General features: G+C 45.5%; 1 protein-coding gene across 1 annotated transcript in view; it reads right to left on the bottom strand.

Annotated features, from left to right (window-relative positions):
* Nucleotides 1-1,636: 1,636 nt before the first annotated feature.
* The window catches only part of aacs (acetoacetyl-CoA synthetase), a 35,976-nt gene continuing 17,365 nt past the window's right edge, over nucleotides 1,637-20,247 (bottom strand). The window contains exons 9-18 of the mRNA XM_029124701.2: nucleotides 19,102-19,182; nucleotides 18,316-18,440; nucleotides 11,540-11,604; nucleotides 8,845-8,967; nucleotides 6,224-6,337; nucleotides 6,018-6,143; nucleotides 4,984-5,053; nucleotides 4,726-4,784; nucleotides 4,326-4,528; nucleotides 1,637-4,057 (exon numbers count right to left, since the gene is read on the bottom strand). Coding sequence (XP_028980534.1) covers nucleotides 3,920-4,057; nucleotides 4,326-4,528; nucleotides 4,726-4,784; nucleotides 4,984-5,053; nucleotides 6,018-6,143; nucleotides 6,224-6,337; nucleotides 8,845-8,967; nucleotides 11,540-11,604; nucleotides 18,316-18,440; nucleotides 19,102-19,182 — 1,104 coding nt within the window. The 3' untranslated portion in view covers nucleotides 1,637-3,919. The remainder of the gene's footprint in view (nucleotides 4,058-4,325; nucleotides 4,529-4,725; nucleotides 4,785-4,983; nucleotides 5,054-6,017; nucleotides 6,144-6,223; nucleotides 6,338-8,844; nucleotides 8,968-11,539; nucleotides 11,605-18,315; nucleotides 18,441-19,101; nucleotides 19,183-20,247) is intronic.

Consider the following 20,247-nt stretch of genomic DNA (forward strand, 5'->3'; position numbering starts at 1 on the left):
TTTTTAAGGCAAAGAAGTGGAACATTCTGCAATGGCCGAGTCAATCACCTCATCATAACCTGATTGAGCATGCATTTCACTTGCTGAAGACAAAACCTAAGGCAGAAAGACCCCCAAACAAATAACAACTAAAGACAGCTGCAGTAAAGGGCTGGTAAAGCAAGGAGGAAACCCAACATTTGGTGATGTCCATGAATTCCAGACTTCAAGCAGTCATTGCCTGTAAAGGATTCTCAACAAAGTATTGAAAAAGAAAATTGTATTTATGATTGTGTCCAAATACAGTTGAGACCCTGAAATAAGACTGTATATGATAATGGTTGCAATACCTGAAGTTCCATACCATATTTTTGATAAACCCCTTAAATTATTGGCCTACAGAGACAATATTATGAAAATTGGGTCAGTGTCCAAATATTTCCAGACCCAACTGTATATCAAAACCAATATCATACATTAGACTGGTTTTGTGGAAAACCTCACAAAATCACAAGCGGCTGTCATATTCCTAGTACACTACATCAAAGTGAACACAGCTTAAACATCCGTGTTTAAATTTTTTTGTCAACATCGACTTTTGGAACGATGAACTGATGGGTGGCATTTCGTGTCAATTCAGCAAGTGGGACTAAATTCTTGTTACTTTCTTAATTTTACACACATAATGAAACCCTAGTATGAAATCCATTGGACATTGGAGAGGTCCTGATTTGCAGTCGAGGAAGTCCAAATTGCCTAATGTCGTTATTGTATTTTCTTACCGCTCACCTGTGTGCCTGGGTATTGACTTGTCTTCTCATCGCATTGAATGCCTCATGCATCTCAGCAATCGATCATGGGGTTGGACAAGTGGATATAGATCCCCCTTTGTACTTGTGACATTTCCCTGTGCTTCATCACCTTCTGATATGACACTGATGAAGGACTGAGAACAAAAGGCGTCCAGAGAGACCAGAGAATCAAGTAGCGATACCCCACTGGCTATACATCTCCAGACAAGGTTATTAGTCATAGTTTAAAGCTGCAGCCATCTTAGTTTTGGGTTTTGGTGCCCTAACAAATGTACTTTGATGTTCAAAACATCCTGTAACCAGATTGAACACTAGCCTTTTGGGAGTCAGGATGACATGGGGGGGGGGGGGGTGGCTTTAAGTGGACCAGTACTTGTAAGGCAATGAAAAAAAGTTGTTTCAGTTAATTTCTTATATTTTGCTAAGGTGCATAACATTGAGACAATGTTGCACTTTGAAAGCAGTTTACATAGTTTACAAAGTCTTCTCATTTAGCTATAAGGCAGAGAGAGAATATTTAGCAATTTAAAGGTGTAAAATATTCCATTCAAATCAAATTCTGCCAAAAGGGCAATGAGAACCATTTTGCATGATCAGTAGATATTTGACAATGACAAACGCATGTTTTCACAGGTTGCTACACAATACTACCAACCCCTTGGCTAATTAGGTTTAAGTGACTGACATAAGGAAAACATTATTGAAATTCCTCCTGGATTATTTTACTGCTTTCTCTGAATAGTAACATAAGACTGTCGGATTGTTAAAATTAAAGTTATGGGGCAAAAATATGATTATTTAATTTTAAACAGATTTTTGCAATGATGATGAAATTAAGAATAATGAGCTGTTACAGAAATTCTATTTATTCATATCACCAAGAGGGATTAGAACAGGTATGGTCAATGTATTTGTTACAGGAACTATGCAATAGTCCACAGGATGAAAACATGTTAAATATTAATACATACCAACATATTTATATATATATAGAGATTTTTTTTATATATATACTGTAACATCACAGTCAGCTCCACATTCATCACAAAGAGCAATAAAATAATGTTGAAGCACAAACACAGCATTAAATTAAAGGCAATACCTTAAAATTTTAAAAACCAAAAACAAACTTGATATAATGAACTGAACACATTCCAATCAGCATACATAATTATTTTCCCCTGGATGGTCTTGTACAAGAAAAATGATGAAACAGTAGGAGATAAAATTAAACGGTTTTAGGAATGTGAATCTTTACAGAGCATGTATCCCAAATGGCACGTTGTACCCTTCACTATGAAGGGTGCAAGGATGTCGTTTAGAACACAGACAAGAATGAATGAATTGAACCTTCCTATGCAGGTGACCCTAGTGCACAGTTGACCCCTGAATCTACGCTTCCCACCCCCCTTTCACCGGTCTGATCCGACCTCCCTTTGATCAGGCGAACAACCCACTATTTCTGGGGGCACAGACCGCGGGGACCAAAGAGCAAGGAAAACTGAAGACGAAAGGTGTCTTCAATCACCTTGGACAGTTTAGACTGCAGGCCATAGCCGCGACGGCGAGTGAGAGCGCACAACGGCGCGTAACTAAAGTCAAGAGGGTAGGTTTGGAGGAAAAGCGAAGACCTCACGGAGGCCGTCCCTATGGCTGTCTTTGTCGACCGTAGTGTACGCGCGCATTTAAGTCCGGAGCTCCAAAGCCGGGGTGCAGAAGACATTAATGAATTCAGTGCAGAAGCCTCCAAACAACAGGTTAGCAGACGGCTTCAGTCCAGACTACGGGTTAGGGTTAGCCCCAACCCTAACCCTGGGCTACTGCACTATGAGGGAGGCAATTAGCCTGCGTAGCACTAAGCGCTCTCAATGGTCTCTCTGGTCCGGATAGATTAGAGATATCGCTAGAGAGACGCGTCTCCCCTCCTGTGATTGGTTGAAATTAGACCAGGGACTCCTCCCCAAATGGTACCCTATTCACCTGCTGGTGCATTTGACCATTGGGGGGACACCTGGTGTGTCCGGGGGAGGTTTGATCGGACCTCCTGGACGTGAGCCGCATTGCACGGTTGAGTCCCGGCTCTCGTGTGTTCGGTCGACTGAGGTGATTTCATGGTTCATCACAAGGAGGCCCTGAAGACTGATGTATATGCACGCACGCAAGCGCCCACAAGCGCCCACACAAAACAAGAATAATAAGTTGGCATCTCAGTGCCAAAGACTACAGTATTATAGTGTCCATGAGGAAAACTAATGATTATAATGCCAGCCTTTTCACATTACATGACTTCCACAATAACATGAAATTGTGATAAAAACGCAATGGGGCTTGATAGTCTGCTGTGTTGTTGCCCAGTAGCTTTGTCGGCGAAGAGGGTCTCTCTTCCACCCACTGAGGCGCTGCGAAGAACACGGGCAAGAAAACAGAAACTGGACACTCTCGGCAACAAACATAATGACGTGTTTGTGCGTGCGTGCGTGTGAGAATTGGTGTTAAAAGGAATATGACGGGGGACTGTTTTAGCTTGGTTTTAAGGATTGACTAGCTGGATATGTTTAACAAAAAAGTACCCAAGGAATTTAAATTTAGATAAATATTTCTGCACTCAGTGTCAAAGTTCAGAATGATACAGTTTCAACCCCACATTCCTTCATGTCAACAGAAGTGGAAAAAGGCAATGTTTCTTTGAAAACTGGGCCCTAAAGGCAGGTGCCGTCTGGCTCACCTCATAGGCTTCATCGTAATGAGCTAAGCCACAGCGTACAAGCCTGACAGGATGAAAGAGACTACTACCACATGACAGGAACATCTCCAGTCCCAGTATGAGGATGTGCCTACATTCACACTAGTCAAAACAAAGGCATTTCCTGAAAGGGCAATAGGAAAGATGTCAATTAAGAATGTTGTATTTTTATGGATTCTATATTATTTCTAATCTACTTTAAACCCAGACGGAGCCAATGGCCATGTGAGGTCAGTAAAGGTGGGGGAGAAGCCAGGGACAACATCCAGTAACCGGCAACCCGAAACACCAAGCTCCTCCTCTCTTCAGTGTACAACAGTTTAAGAGTCTCGGGGGAAACGCTGCAGTTCTGTTCCTTCTCCCCTGTCGTGTCCTGTGGATGTACTCAAAAGTTCTGAAGCTCCGGCAGGTTCTTGTAAAGGTCCAAGGAGTCAGGGTTGGAGAAAGCCCCTCGCTGGCTCACTTCCCTCCCTGCAATCACCTGCTTCACCGCCACCTCCACTTTCTTACCACTGAGAGTGTACTAGAGGAATTAACACACACACGCACACACACGAGGGGAAAGAGGTTATTTGACCAGAGCAGTATGAAAAAGAGGTTGTTATTTGACCAGAGCGGTAAGGGAAAGAGGTTGTTATTTGACCAGAGCGGTAAGGGAAAGAGGTTGTTATTTGACCAGAGCGGTTAGGGAAAGAGGTTGTTATTTGACCAGAGCAGTAAGGAGGACAGTTTATTTGACCAGAGCAGTAAGGGAACAAGGTTGATTTGGGATACAAGAACAGTGTTCTCACCGGAATGTCTTTGGTCTCTAGTAGAAGTGCCGGGACGTGGCGAGCCGAGAGGGCTTTCCTGATGGCCCCACGGATTTTCTGCACCAGCTCTGAGCTGAAGGACTGGTTGGGTGCCATCTTGAGGAACAGAATGACTCTTTCCTCCCCATCCCCATTGTACTGGGGAACGCAGAGGCTGTCAGACACCTCTTCAAAAGCCTCCACTAAAGATTAGAACAGAAATATTTTAAAAACAAAAACAAACAGTCCAATACTTCCAAATGAGTAGGAGATTTGGTCTTTGTCCTAAATTACACCTTACTCTCATAGAGCTCAGAGTTAAAGCAGTGAACTAATAAGTGAATAGGGTGCCATTTGAATCCAGACAAAACTGCACTTGGTGGGTTGGAAAACATCTCACCAATGTTGTAGATCTCAGAGCTCCCAAAGCGCACTCCGTTGGGGTTTAAAGTTCCATCACTGTGACGAAGACAAAATAAATCAACAAAAACTGAGGCTTAGCCTAAACCTACCCCTCGTCTCCCGAGGTAGCAAGTAAGGTAGCAATGTTTAAAATCTCTGATGCATTGTGGGTAAAGTGTCCTATCTACAAACAATGAACAGTTAGGCTAACCTATTGATGGTCATGTATATGTGGGTCAGCGGTCATACAACTCACCTTCTGCCTAGCATCACTATTCCCCCCGTCTGTGGGTTTATCTGGCAGTAATCACCATGTGCCCAGACACCTGCATAGGAGAACAAGCTGTTACTACACACTGTTGAACGCAGTGTCAGTAAGATGAGCTGGATGTCAATCAGATCTGGTAGCCAGGAGGAATTGGCAACTCTGTGGGCACAGCTCGGTGGGCACAACAGCATTTTAACCATCTTACAGAGTCTATGGGAAAGTTACCAATTTGTTTCCAGGAAGAAGAAAAAAATCTAAGCAATAATAATATTCCTTTAATGCCAAAACACTAGAAGCCTAAGAAACCTTTGCTGTATATGCAGTCACAACAGCCATAAACTTTATTTCTCTTCCTTTCCAATTTTGTGAAGTCCAACTTGTGCTTAAGGCATTGCCTCATCACAGCAACTCCCAGGCATCCTCGGGAATCCAAGATCAAGACATTCATCCTGTATGCTTCTTATCATATTGCTCCGTCAACCAGGAAGTACTGTATGCTTCTTATATTGCTCACTCAACCAGGAAGTACTTAGCAGCACCCACGCACTTGGAGAATGGATTCACTGGCCATAAACTATGACTGAGGTTCCAGGTGCCTGAACCACCAGGAGGCACTGCAGCGCGACAAGGCAAGGTAACGTGTTTGACACCAACCCTGGACGTTTCGGAGCCAATTCGCACTGAGGAATGTTGCAGAGCCAATTCGCCTCAAGGAACTGTCCGAAGGCTGCAACCAGAATTAAAATGCTGCAGCTGTATTGTAAGGCACTGATTTCAACACTGCACAATTAGGGAGCCCAGACAGCATTCACAATAAAGGAAACACCACCAATCAAGCAAAGTTAGGATCGGAACTAGTCCGAGAAGGAAAAGTAGAGGGTTGGACTAACCTGGGAAGGAGGAGAATTAGGGGTGGGACTAACCTGGGAAGGTAGAGAATTAGGGGTGGGACTAACCTGGGAAGGAGGAGAATTAGGGGTGAAATTAACCTGGGAAGGAGGAGAATTAGAGGCGTCACTAACCTGGGAAGGAGGAGAAGTAAGCCTTGTGGTACTTGCTTCCATTCTCGTCATTCCAGAAGTGGGTGGGTTGACAGGGAATTGGCTTCAGACAGACCAGCTCTCCACTCTCCCCCCACACAGGCTTTCCTGAGGGAACACACACGTCAATACTCAAGCATATTTCCACACTGCAGATCCCATTGGCAAATCCCTGTAGCGGTCCTCACCATCACAGCTCCAGGCTTCCACGGCCATGCCGAGGTTCCGGGCCTGGATCTCCCCCCTGGAAACAGGCACCGTCACGTTCTGGCCCATGAAGCAAGACACGATGTCGGTCCCCCCTTTACACACAGGACAAACAGCTTTATTCCTCTGTTTCACTGTGGATGATGTAAACACCCTAGTGAGGGTCATCCAGCCAGATCATCTAGCCAGGTCATCTAGCCAAGCCTGTCAGTCAGTCAGTCATCCAGCCAAGCCTGTCAGTCAGTCAGTCATCCAGCCAAGCCTGTCAGTCAGTCATCCAGCCAGGTTATCCAGCCAAGCCGGTCAGTCAGTCATCTAGCCAAGCCTGTCAGTCAGTCAGTCATCCAGCCAAGCCTGTCAGTCAGTCAGTCATCCAGCCAAGCCTGTCAGTCAGTCATCCAGCCAAGCCTGTCAGTCAGTCATCCAGCCAAGCCTGTCAGTCAGTCATCCAGCCAAGCCTGTCAGTCAGTCATCCAGTCAGATCATCTAACCAAGCCTGTCAATCAGTCATCCAGCCAAGCCTGTTATTCAGTCATCCAGCCAAGCCTGTCAGTCAGTCATCCAGCCAAGCCTGTCAGTCAGTCATCCAGTCAGATCATCCAACTTGGTCAGTCAGACAGTATTGCTGTTTTGTATTCCCCACAGTGCTTAAGATGTAGTTCTTTTGACATTGCTGACATCTTTATGGGGTACCTCTAACTCTAATTAATATTTACATTTTCACATAGGAAAAAAAATAACTTTCAACATCCTTGTGCTCTTTAAAGTCGAAGAGGAGCTTGTTTGTTTCCAAAAATAAACTCCTCGCTGGGATGAGTGGCACCCAGCGAGCAAACAAACACACACACACACACACACACACCCCAACACTCACTAAACGAGGCCACGCAAATAACAGCAGCAGAGACTGTTTGGAAAGGAAATGGAGACTGAAATAAAAATACAACAAGAACCGAACGAAAGACTTGGTAACAAAAACAGAGAACACAAGAAGAGCAGAGAAAAACATCCATAGAGACAAATAGAGAGATGGGGAAAAGAAAGAGGCTTAGAGGAGAAATCCAAGACGCCTCTGAGGAGGTGAGTGAGGACCAGATGGCAGTCAGAGGGAGTGATATTGGAGTGGGGAGACTTTGTGGAAAACGTGGCCTCCTGGCGGGGGGGGAGTGGGGGGGCAAGGAGTGTCTGGCGGGAGAACAGGAGGGCAGGAAGAGGCGAACCCAGCACACATGCTCAGGTAGAACCATGCTTCAAGGTCACATCTGTCGGCAGCCTGTTGGAGTGGCCACCCTGTGGCTCTGACTGTTAAAGGTTCTGACTGGAGCATAACCCCCCCCCCCCCCATGTGTCAGTGTTTTTTATAGTGTCTAGATGGAAACTATATAAAACACAGACACACGAGGACTCCACTTTGCTCTGAGTGTTTTCCTCTCAGGCGGCAGGGACTTGCGCCTGCGGCAGCTGACATTTGGATGAAAGGAACATGGCGTCCAATGCCGCGAGACGTCGCTCAAATCCATCCCGTGAATGTTAAGTGCAAGCGGTGTAAACGGTGCCAGGGATTTCTGGAAAAGCTTGTCTGTCAGCGACTGTAGATGGTGAACCTTCTGTTTATAAGAGACGCTCCTGACACAACAAACGACGTCCCAAACAGCACACTACTGTCTCCATAGTGCACTTCAAACCCTAAACAGCCCTATAGGCCATAAAGTGGAAAGAAAATAGTGCACTATTCGGGCCATTTCCATCTCCGACACTATGAAAAGGTTGGATGATGGCAGCTGGCTAGTGTGTCGATTTCCGTCTCCAGTGTGAAAATTCACTGTTACAATGCACACACACCCAGCAGATCGATTACGTAACTCAGCCTGCTTCCGAGTGCATCCGAACATGCTGCACTCCAGAATCTGGGTCCTCAGCAGTTTCGACAAAATTCTTCCATCTTTCCCGAAAACAGAACCAGGAAGTTGTTCCAACTTCCAGAAGCACACTGTGCACTTGAGTGACAGCGGCGACCAGTGTTAATGGTATTATACGAGTGCTGTTGCTCAGAGCGGATCAGGCGTGCCCGACAGCATTGGCTTGGTGTGTCAGTTCACATTGCTTTGTGAAGCCCATCCCTGATGGGCAAGGGCACACAGAGCGCACGCCTTGGGGGACATCACAAGGTGTCGAATCCTTCAGGGGTGAGTGACTGAGTCTTTGGACTTCACCTGACCTCAGATGCACATCTGCCGCTGTTACCGGGGCACATCGTCCAATTAGAGCACGGCAAAATCGGGAGGCATAGATGTCCAGCCAAACAGCAGCAGATGGAATCTCAGATACAGTGGATATAAAAATAAAAAATAAAGTCTACACACCCCTGTTAAAATGCCAGGTTCTTGTGTTGTAAAAGAATGAAACAAAGATAAAGCATGTCCACATTTAATGTGACCTATAACGTGAACAATTCAATTAAAAAGCAAACATCCTCAACGTCAATTCATTCATTCTGGAATTCAAAACACCAATGAAATAGTTGGGGGGGGGGGGGGGGGGGGGGGGGGCACCTACTCTCATGAACTTCTCAGCGTCCCAAAAGGTTTGGTTATTTACTCACCCGAGATGGATCCCAGCAGCACGTTGCTCTTGATGCAGCTGTAGACGTAGTCGTAGCTCTGGGGCTTCAGGGGAGAACCAGTGGACAGGATGGTGTGGAGAGTCTGCAGGTTGTGGGTGTTGGCTGCAGCCAGACGAGGAGGACGAGCAGAGGCCCGACACACAACACCACAGTCAGAACCCACAGTGGATTACAGCTTATATCCCCCAGGGGTGTTGACCTGCTGACCCCCCCCCCCCCGACCCGGTGTGAGCCACCCACTGGGGTCCCACCCCCTCCGCGCCACCAGGTGTCAGTGCAAACATGTCGACCCAGGCCCGGGACATTAGGAAGAGCATGGAAGAGCCCACTAACCCAAAACATCAGCCCCTCTCACCATGAGCATATGCCAACCACCACAGAGATAAACAGTGGTGTGTGTTGAGTGTACACACACACACACACACACGATGGGTTAGTGATCATAACAGAGGGTTGGGGCCAGCGGAGTCCCAGGTGTCTACTGCAGAATACATCTACAGTATTAAAGCTCATCAGCCTGTTTAAATCGGGGAGGAGGAAGACGAGTGGTGGCTCTCTCCACTCGTTTAGTTAATCAGGCACTTCCATAATACATCCTCGTGCTTCTTCAACTCGCTCACCCGGCGCTTGGGCAATCGGAGGGCAGGATTACATGAATGAACAGACGCATGGGGGGGAGGTGGGGGACAAACCGAGCTGACTGTAATTTAGACGGACTTCCCATGGAGCCACAGGCAAGCTGATACCAGTGTTCTGCTATAGACCATTCAGCAGCAGTTCATCCAAAGCAACTGTGTTAATTCATGACGATCTCAGGCCATCCCTTTAATATTCCTACGCCTGTCCAATAGTCTACCCAGACCATCCCTTTAATACTCCTACCTCTGTCCAATAGTCTACTCAGGCCATTCCTTTAACACAGGTATAACTATCTACAAGTCTTCCAAAGCCATCCCTTTAATACTCTACACCTGTCCAACAGTCAACCCAGGCCATCCCTTTAATACTCTACACCTGTATACTAGTCTTCCCAAGTCATCCCTTTTAACCGACATCTCATTGACAGGATTAATGGAACTTTGGAGAACTTCAGGACTGGATTTAGCACTGGAATAAACAAACAAACATCAACTCAATGGGAGAATCTCACTTGTAATCCAGGATTAGGCTTAACATGTTTGAGAAACCTCCCCAGTCTGTTCACATTGCACTGACTGGATCAGATTGATGCAGGTCAGTCTCGTTCACCCAGCCATAAACACGTTGTGACCGGGGATCCTCGGGCCGTTCCGACTGTAAATACCAACCACGTGTCAACTTCAAGGTGTGACACTCAAGTGGGGAGATAGCAACAACCCCATTTACACTCATCCACATAAAACAAGGGGCACAGTGAAATATACAGTGGGGCAAGTATTTAGTCAGCCACCATTTGTGCAAGTTCTCCCACTTAAAAAGATGAGAGAGGCCTGTAATTTTCACATTTACACTGCAACTATGACCGACAAAATGATGGGGAAAAAAATCCAGAAAATCACATGTAGGATTTTTCAACTCCCTCCATAGATTTTCTATGGGGTTGAGATCTGGTGACTGGCTAGGCCACTCCAGGACCTTGAAATGCTTCTTACAAAGCAACTTTCCTTTACACGGATCAGTCGTCCTGGTCCCTTCGCAGAAAAACAGCCCCAAAGCATGATGTTTCCACCCCCACGCTTCACAGTAGGTACGGTGTTCTTTGATGCAACTCAGCATTCTTTCTCCTCCAAACACGACAAGTTGAGTTTTTACCAAAAAGTTCTATTTCGGTTTCATCTGACCATATGATATTCTCCCAATCCTCTTCTGGATCATCCAAATGCTCTCTAGCAAACCTCAGACGGGCCTGGACATGTCTGGCACTGCAGGATTTGAGTCCCTGGTGGCGTAGTGTGTTACTGATGGTAGCCTTTGTTACTTTGGTCCCAGCTCTCTACAGGTCATTCACTAGGTCCACCTGTGTGGTTCTGGGATTTTTGCTCACCGTTCTTGTGAGCATTTTGACCCCACGGGGTGAGATTTTGCGTGGAGCCCCGGATCGAGGGAGATTATCAGTGGCCTTGTATGTCTTCCATTTTCTTATAATTGCTCCCACAGTTGATTTCTTCACACCAAGCTGCTTACCTATTGCAGATTCAGTCTTCCCAGCCTGGTACAGGTCTACAATTTTGCTTTGACAGCTCTTTGGTCTTGGCCACAGTGGAGTGTGGAGTGACTGTTTGAGGTAGTGGACAGGAGTCTTTTATACTGATAACAAGTTCAAACAGGTGCCAGTAATACAGGTAACTAGTGGAGGACAGAGGAGCTACAGAGAAGAAGTTACAGGTCTTGCTTGTTTGTAAGTGACCAAAAACTTTTTTACTGAGGAATTTACCAATAAATTCAATGAAAATCCTACAATGTGATTTTCTGGATTTTTCTCTCTCATTTTGTCTCTCATAGTTCAAGTGTACCTATGATGAAAATGAAAGGCCTCTCTCATCGTTTTAAGTGGGAGAACTTGCACAATTGGTGGCTGACTAAATACTTTTTTGCCCCACAGTTTGTTGGTTTCCCATAGAGTACAAAAGTGTATAAAATGTTTCATATATATTATCTTTGCTAAATTATTTAAATATTAAATGTAGTTACTCACCAGGCTTTAGATCCTTCTCCTCCAAAACAGACAGCCATTTCGCCCCGGTCCCAAAAATAGTGATACTGAAAGAGAAGCAAGAGGGGAATGATAACCAGACATGATGACCAGACATGGGGGAACTCGAGACAGACACCCTGTTTTTACAAAAACGCCTCGGTGGAGGCTATAGCCTGCATAGCAACGTCAGCAGAGGTGGGTAAAGTACCAAAAATATGTACTTATTAATTAATTCTGGGACTTCTAAAATATGTATTATTCGACCTCCCATGTTGTTTATGTGGGTCAACGTGTGAGGCCACACTCACCTAACATCAGTTAGCTTGTTAGCCCAGTTGCTAAACCCTGATGAAACCAGGAAATCCCTGCTGACCACGCCTACCCACACCCCGGCAATGCTGCCCAATTTGCATTGCTTGCAGGTTCTCCCAGCTCAGATGAAAACAATACTATATTGTCATTAAAACAGGATGAAAAATTTACCCCTAAACAGCAAATTGTTATTACCCATTCCCAAACTAACATTGTGGCTTTAGATCCTCTTTTTTAAATATTTTTACACATTTCTCTGCGTAAAAATATTTCTGTAAGTTTGTTGTCACAGCCCCCGCTAGTTTAGCCTACCAAGTGTCAATCACAAAACAAGTGGATGGGTTTTAGACCTGGGAACGGAGATCCCTCGTGTTGTGTCCTGTGAGTTACATATGGTTATCGGAGCTGTATGTCCTTTGATAATGTAGACAATACGGAATCTTAATTACAATGAGTCTTCTCATATAAATTGGCTCTGCGTTCTGTCTTAGTTTCAGACAGCTGTGGCGTTCCTAGTCCCTCTTCTATCACACCGGACCCCACTAGTCAAGAGAGAACAAGACCAGAGTCTGAATAACTAATACAATTGACCTTTGTCAAAACACAGAACATCCAACAAGACAGCTTCAACGGTCACTGATTCGTCTTGTTACCGGTGCTCAGTTTTAGTGCGGTACCGGCTGAATGCCCTTTGCTATATCCATGCTGGCCATTTTTTTTATTCCTCATTAAGCAGTTCTCAGTTTCCTAACAGGTGTGTGATTGTCAACAACCGGCATGAATAATTTAAATTCTTGTAGAGCCGCATCTGGATTCTTCATACACATTAAACAACTTTGTTTACATCTTCAACAAAAGATCCTCTGAAAACACTCAGGATGATTTCAAACCAATTTAGGTGCTTGCCTTTGGTACTTTGGTGAAACCAACTTTTGGATCACGGTAGCCTCGCTCAGCCAAGTAAAGAACATCACTAATAATGTCTGAGGAAGAAGTTCCGGGCTTCCTGTGAACCACATGCTTTGATGTGCCATGATTCATGGTGCTGCTGTAGGACAGTTTACATCGTGGGTTATGTACTGAAGTGTGAGGATTTACAACCACTCCTGAACAATAGCTACTTGTAATGGCTTAAGATGTTTCTAAGACAATCAATCGACCAAGACAACTCTGGTTGAACCATTCTATAGAAAAGCGTGTGTATCTGAGTGTGTTTGACAAACACAAGACAATGAATACGCGCACTGCATCTACAGAGACAGTATAGACACACAAAAATATGACTGATCCTTGTGGTCACAGAATGACCAGCAGCGGTCAATATCCACAGTGATTTACAAGTGTGAGTCTCCCATCAAGGCCGCAGTCGATAGCCCAAACTGGAAACCCCCGGCAACGAGGGCAACCGGGTCACACGACGGGGTCAGGTGTCACCAGGTCAAGACCAAGCAATATAGCAGCGGCAGATGAAGTTAAACGGTTTCACACCCCCGTCCTGTTGGCACCGCTCATCCCAGCCCTCCCGGCAATGCCCAAGGAAATTAACCACCAGGACTCATTCCAAACAACTCCCTATTACATGTGAAGTGAGGCGCTTTAAACCAGGGCCCATGGGAGGTATAGTGTACTTCTACGGGGCTAAGGTGCAATTCAGGACGATCTGAACGGCCCTGGTCAGGTGACTAGAAGAACCGAGCTTTGGGCGGCAGGCCTGCCGTATAATCATCAGCCAACATCAGGTCCGGAGCAGGACTCACTGTGCTTTACAAAAACAGTATCTGGTCTCTCCAAGCTGCCGTTCTGACCCAATGTAACTTCCAAACTAAAGGAATTCATCAGCTGGTGATCAGGGCGATTGTTCACCAAGCGTGTCTCGGAGCAGAAGCGCTGACGATGTTCTGCAGAACCTGGTCCAGTAGACCTGATGGACCGGCACCTCGTAGTGTGGACCGTGTATCTGCTTTGTACCTTGTTTGGGATTTGCTTAAAGCTTTCCGTTGAGTCTGATTCACAGGGCTATTACTCTCAATGGTTGGAACTTTGGTAGGGAAAGCATTGTCATCAGACGACTTCTAAGTCAATAAAGGTACACTTTACTAACAGAAAATCCGTCATATAGACGAATATATTTAAGTAGATATGGGGTGTTTGAATCGAAATTGACCTTCGGGCACAAATACGTAAAGCACAAAGGGACATGAGATATGGTGTCAGAAAATGTGAAAATATATTTACCTAACCATTTACTATCCTAAAATATTGAAAAGGTTTTTATTTCTTGTCAGAAAGATTAATAGAATATTTGTGAAGGTGGTCATTAGGTAAATTCCTTCAAACCGGAATTGTGGTATAAATACCTGATATCATACGACTTGTGTTTATATGGAAATGTATCTGGGAAATTATTCAAAATCATGTCAATCATTGACAGTTTTGATAATAAGCGGTCAAATGTAAAATAAATGTTTACCGTAACTGCAATATTCTTTTAACTGTGTTGTTAAGTCTCAGGTGGCATAAATGTCAAAGGCGCCTTTTCATTATGCCAAGCTGTCCATCATACTCTAGGTTTGTGCCTTGTCCGCGCCACTAGCTGTCAAGAGGCTGGGTGTTGCAGTGGAATTCTATGTTCCATGACATTGCCCTGATTTTATTAGCAAAATAGCTTTTTTTCAAAGGCAGAATAATGACCTCCTGCCATCTGTTTGGGCTCGACCTTTCACCCTCGACCTTTACATGCCGCCGATTACTTCCCCAAACAACCACCTTTACACCAGTAGTCATAATGTATTCACATTTGTTGAGAGCATTTCCCACAATCACTGTGCATTAAAGACACAGCAACGTTCCATGATGTTAGGACACATCATAAAACTCTAATTAGGACTGCTATTCAACCGTTAATATTGGCTATTCGCCTTTCGTAACATGATGTGAATATAAATGAATCCTTACAGGCTGGACCTGGGCCATGTGGAAAAAAATCCATACCACTATAAATAAAATTCAGAAGATAAATATAAATGAAACATTATGTTGTAAGTTCTGTCAGGACACCCAGCCATTCTAATGTGTGTTTCCTGTTTGGACTATAAACAAAATATTTTTTTATAACAGGGTCCATGGACACCACATTTATATTTTATATTACCTTTAAAACAACTTATACCAGAAATGTTGCACGTAGCTGTCAAATGCCCACCTAAAAATCTGCCATTTTAGCTTCAAAATGTCTCTTCAACATATTGCAATACTCTATAGTCATACACAGAGTATTGCAATACAAAATATCAGCAAGCTGTACGGTAGATTTGGCCTGAGAAATGTGTTTAGTGTATGTGTATTTTAACATGAGCTACATTCGCTACATGACAGCGGGACTGGTCACCTTGTGAAGACATGGGGTGGGGTGGAGTACCTGGGCACAAGGATTTAGAATATACTACAAGACTATTTTGGTCTGCCGAATGTTCTAGCCTTTGGCATGGACCTCCATGACAGTACAGTCATTCCAAACCAACAAAGCCCCTCTGTCGACATGTGTCTCAACAAGGCGTGAAACACAAGACTGATATTTCCCAGGAAACCCCGGTTCCTATGTGGAGCAGAGGAACAGTCAGACAGTGGCATGGCAACTACCCCCCCACACACACACCCACACCCCCTCCCACCACACTCTCACTCCTCTCTCTCTCTCTCTCTCTCTCTCTCTCTCTCTCTTTTCAGGTGGACCACAAGAGGAAAACAATCACCTATATCGATCCCAATTTACCATCTTCTACCACCGTTCAACAGTAGCTGGAAAGATTAAAGAGGACATTTTGTAACGGTTCATTTAGGCCGTTGAAGAGTCCGTTCGTAGTTATTTCCTGGGAAATCAATAATCGGACATTTATCTGGTATGTAGTTGGAGCTTCTACTGGTTCTCAATCCCTGTCCAGACAATCCCTCCCAAACTCGTACCAGCCGAAGCACCACCACACCTTTGCATTTAGGCGAAAAAGTAACATTTTTGCTTTGTCAGAACAAAACTAATAGAGAATTCCAAAGGCCTTACTTAAGTAATGGCTTCCTTTCTTGCCACCTAACGACATACAGGTCTGATTGGACATTAGCAGTGCGCCAAGTGTTCAACCATGCCAAGTTCTCCCATGTCCAAAAAAAATCTCTACCTGTGCTCCTCTGCTACCTCTATGATCTTTGCTGTCCCGCCACTTTGGGGTCATTCCCGAGTCACACGGTCATAACCATTTTCTGTCCTGGAACCAGCTTCCCCTGGAGGATCGCTGAGTCTCAGCCCATCTTCAGAAAACACCTAAAAACCTGTCTTTTTATTGTGTACTTCACATAGTTCCACTGGAACTATTCATCCAGACATTTTTAGGATTTCAATCTCAGTTCCCAATATTAACAATAAACTCCCTTTCAAAGAAGAGTATGGTGTGAGGGTGTGGGGAAACGATCCTAATTAAAATGCAAGAGGCACTGACAAAAGCCCTTTCTAGGGATTGTCGGGTAGAAAGGAGACCATGAGCCTCAGCGGGTTTCAGCGTAGTGCTTTACAATGCCATGGTTTTGTGTTCGATTCCCACAGAGTAACAGCATAAGAAAGCAACATGGGAACGTCATCTTCCCGGGTCATGTCAGATTTCTGGCGACGGTGGTTACAGCCCCGTCGCCGTCGCCTGGATCTACCTCTGCCTACAACCCGGTCACCGGTCTCCATTTCCCGCGGCACTGTCATAAACAGATCCTCCAAAAGACAAAGCAAGAGGAGACGTGAGGAAGGCAGAGCCATGGGAATAATCCCCCAGCGTTCCATGGCTAAAGATAGAGCAGATTACAGGGTACCCGTCTGAATTCATACGTGTGCTGTTCTGTCGATGAGCTCCGCATACATGAATACTTGTTGGAAGCAGGTTGCACATACATGAATGTAGACCGTCCTGCAGAATGGCAGCCACCGCTAGAGAACAACAAGATCTTTTTATAACAATATCTTTTATATTCCCTCTGAGGGAAAACAATGAGAAAACAAGAATGAAAGGGCTGTTTCATCCCAGCCAAGGTACAGGATTATGGGATACGGCTGATGAGCACACAAATAATAAGACAGACACACACACACACACACACACACACACACAGAGACACACACACACAGAGACACACACACACACAGAGACACACACACACAGAGACACACAAACACAGAGACACACAAACACAGAGACACACAAACACACACACACACACACACAGACACACACACACACACACACACACACACACACACAGAGACACACACACACAGACACACACACACACACACAGAGACACACACACACACACAGAGACACACACACACACACACACACACACAGAGACACACACACACACACACACACAGAGACACACAAACACAGAGACACACACAAACACAGAGACACACACACACACACACACACACACACACACACACACACACACAGAGACACACACACAGAGACACACACACACACACACACACACACACACAGAGACACACACACACACACACACACACACACACACACACACACACACACACACACACACACACACACACACAGAGACACACACACACACACACACACAGAGACACACAGAGACACACAGAGACACACAGAGACACACAGAGACAAGAACCGTAAACGTGTCTCAGCCTTAAAATCAGCAACTGATGTCACCAGACGACCATGATTCCACAGATGAATCGATGAAGACGGAACAATCCAGCCAGGTAGAATCATCCCCCTCATCCAGCACACCTCCACACGTCTACAGTACAGGTCTGCACTGCAATTACCAGACAACCAGTGGCTGAACAAATTATCTCCTGCCTTTACGAAGCAATAGGGATCGACACAAGTGACAGGTTCCAACCAGTCCTGCCAAAATATGGATTCAAATAATGAGTGACGCAAAAACCAATGCATCGGGTTGTTTGATCGCGTCCTGCCTGTTACCCCAGAGGGTTGTCTGGTCGCGTCCTGCCTGTTCCCCCAGAGGGTTGTCTGGTCGCGTCCTGCCTGTTACCCCAGAGGGTTGTCTGGTCGCGTCCTGCCTGTTACCCCAGAGGGTTGTCTGGTCGCGTCCTGCCTGTTCCACCAGAGGGTTGTCTGGTCGCGTCCTGCCTGTTCCACCAGAGGGTTGTCTGGTCGCGTCCTGCCTGTTCCCCCAGAGGGTTGTCTGGTCGCGTCCTGCCTGTTCCCCCAGAGGGTTGTCTGGTCGCGTCCTGCCTGTTCCCCCAGAGGGTTGTCTGGTCGTGTCCTGCCTATTCCTCCAGAGGGTTGTCTGGTCGTGTCCTGCCTGTTCCCCCAGAGGGTTGTCTGGTCGTGTCCTGCCTATTCCTCCAGAGGGTTGTCTGGTCGTGTCCTGCCTGTTCCTCCAGAGGGAACTTCAGAGAGTGACATTAAACTCACCCCAGTTGGTCCACAAGATCCCAGAGGACGTTCGGTGTGGGCATGAGAGGCGATCCGTCGTACAGCACCACAGATGCCCCCACGGCCAGCGACGTCACCAGCCAGTTCCACATCATCCAGCCCGTCTGGAGGAAACGGGATAGGAAGAGGACATCTTTAGTAATGACTCTGGCTCATGGCAAGAACTCCCGAAGGTTGAGACGTGTCAAAGCATTACTCGCCAGGCTGTTTTGCTTTTCACAACAACGCTGGCTCAGCCAGGATGAGTTTGACAGAGTCTACATGGTTGGAGGAGAACGTATTCACTGGCCAATAGCCACGATTGAGCATTTCAGGCGCAAAGAGTTGCTAGAGCGGGAAAAGGCGACCCAACCATTCATCGGAAAACAGATAGAGCTGATTAGTGTGTGTGTGTATGTGTGTGTGTGTGTGTGTGTGTGTGTGTGTGTGTGTGTGTGGTAAAGGTTATAGGGGAGAACAAGGACCGTGTTGCTAGTAATTTCCCTGTGATTTCTCTGGTGCCTCTGTCATTACCAGGCTGTGTGGATGTCAATTACACAATGTTGTAATTTTCATCAGCCTTGACCTTTCCCACCCACCACAGCTGGTTAAGAAAAAGACTGGGTTTCAACCACTTGACTTGATGAATATATGTCTTTATACCAACAGATCCTGTGTGTTTCTAATCCACATAAATATAAAAAACACTGTGGTCTTGATCAGATTTCAAGAGGACATTTTGCCGTCATCACCATCCGGCCGGGTAAACGACCCCCATGTACTCACCGTGGTGTAGTAGATGATGACGTCACTGCTGGTCATGTTGCCATGGAGAATGTGCTCCTTTAGATGCTGGATAAGCGTCCCCTATAGAGAAGGAAAATAGCAAAATGAACAGAGAGGGAAAAAAGGAGAGAGAGTGGTATTAACATGATGAGTGAATGATGGATTAGTGTGATAGGGAAAAAGGCAGAGAGAGAGAGAGAGAGAGAGAGAGAAAGAGAGAGAAAGAGAAAAAGAGAGAGAAAGAGAGAGAGAAAGAGAGAAAGAGAGAGAGAGAAAGAGAGAGACCCACAGAGAGAGAGGCCCACTGAGAGAGAGGGAGAGAGAGAGACCCACAGAGAGAGAGAGGGAGACCCACAGAGAGAGAGAGGGAGACCCACAGAGAGAGAGGGAGAGAGAGAGACCCATAGAGTGAGAGACCCACAGAAACTGACACAGAGAGAGAGAGAGAGAGAGAGAGAGAGAGAGAGAGAGAGAGAGACAGACCCACAGAGAGAGAGAAAGAGACAGATCCACAGAGTAAAGAGGGGCAAATAATAATGTGTCCATAGCATGAAATAATGAAAGACATTGTGTCATCACAGGTTCAGCTTTACATGTCCATTGTCCTGTATACCACTGGTCCACAACCTTGCAAGGCTACCGTTCCAACAATGGAATCTTTCTCCTGGAACTAGGTATGAAAAATGTGCAATGTACCATTAAACCAGTGGTGTCAAGTCTCTTCAGACATCCCCTGTGGAAAGGCCATTTAACTCAGAGAAGGGCTAGTACCACTGGATAGCTTATGCAGCTGTATAGGATTCGCCTGCATTGGTTTTTAACCTTTAGCTGGAGAAGGCAACTCCTACTATTCTGTCCAAATCTACATTCTAAACAGTCAAAAACATTCCTGTTCCACGGTAGGGGTCCATCATGATGAAATATGCAGTTGCGTTTCTTCACATTTCACGCTATAAACACAGAGGAAGGTCACATGAGCACAACTGTGAAGGTAGATGAAAGTAATCGTTTGATTTAAAGGTTTACATGCTTTGAAACAGGAAAAGTTTCTGTAATAATCCTGTTTACATGGACACATCGGAAACGCGGCTTCCTGATGGGACCTGGATAATAGCAGAAAACTGCCAATCAAAAGAAATGTTCTAC

The sequence above is a fragment of the Esox lucius genome, chromosome 13, assembly GCF_011004845.1.
Source record: "Esox lucius isolate fEsoLuc1 chromosome 13, fEsoLuc1.pri, whole genome shotgun sequence".
Lineage (NCBI taxonomy): Eukaryota > Metazoa > Chordata > Actinopteri > Esociformes > Esocidae > Esox > Esox lucius.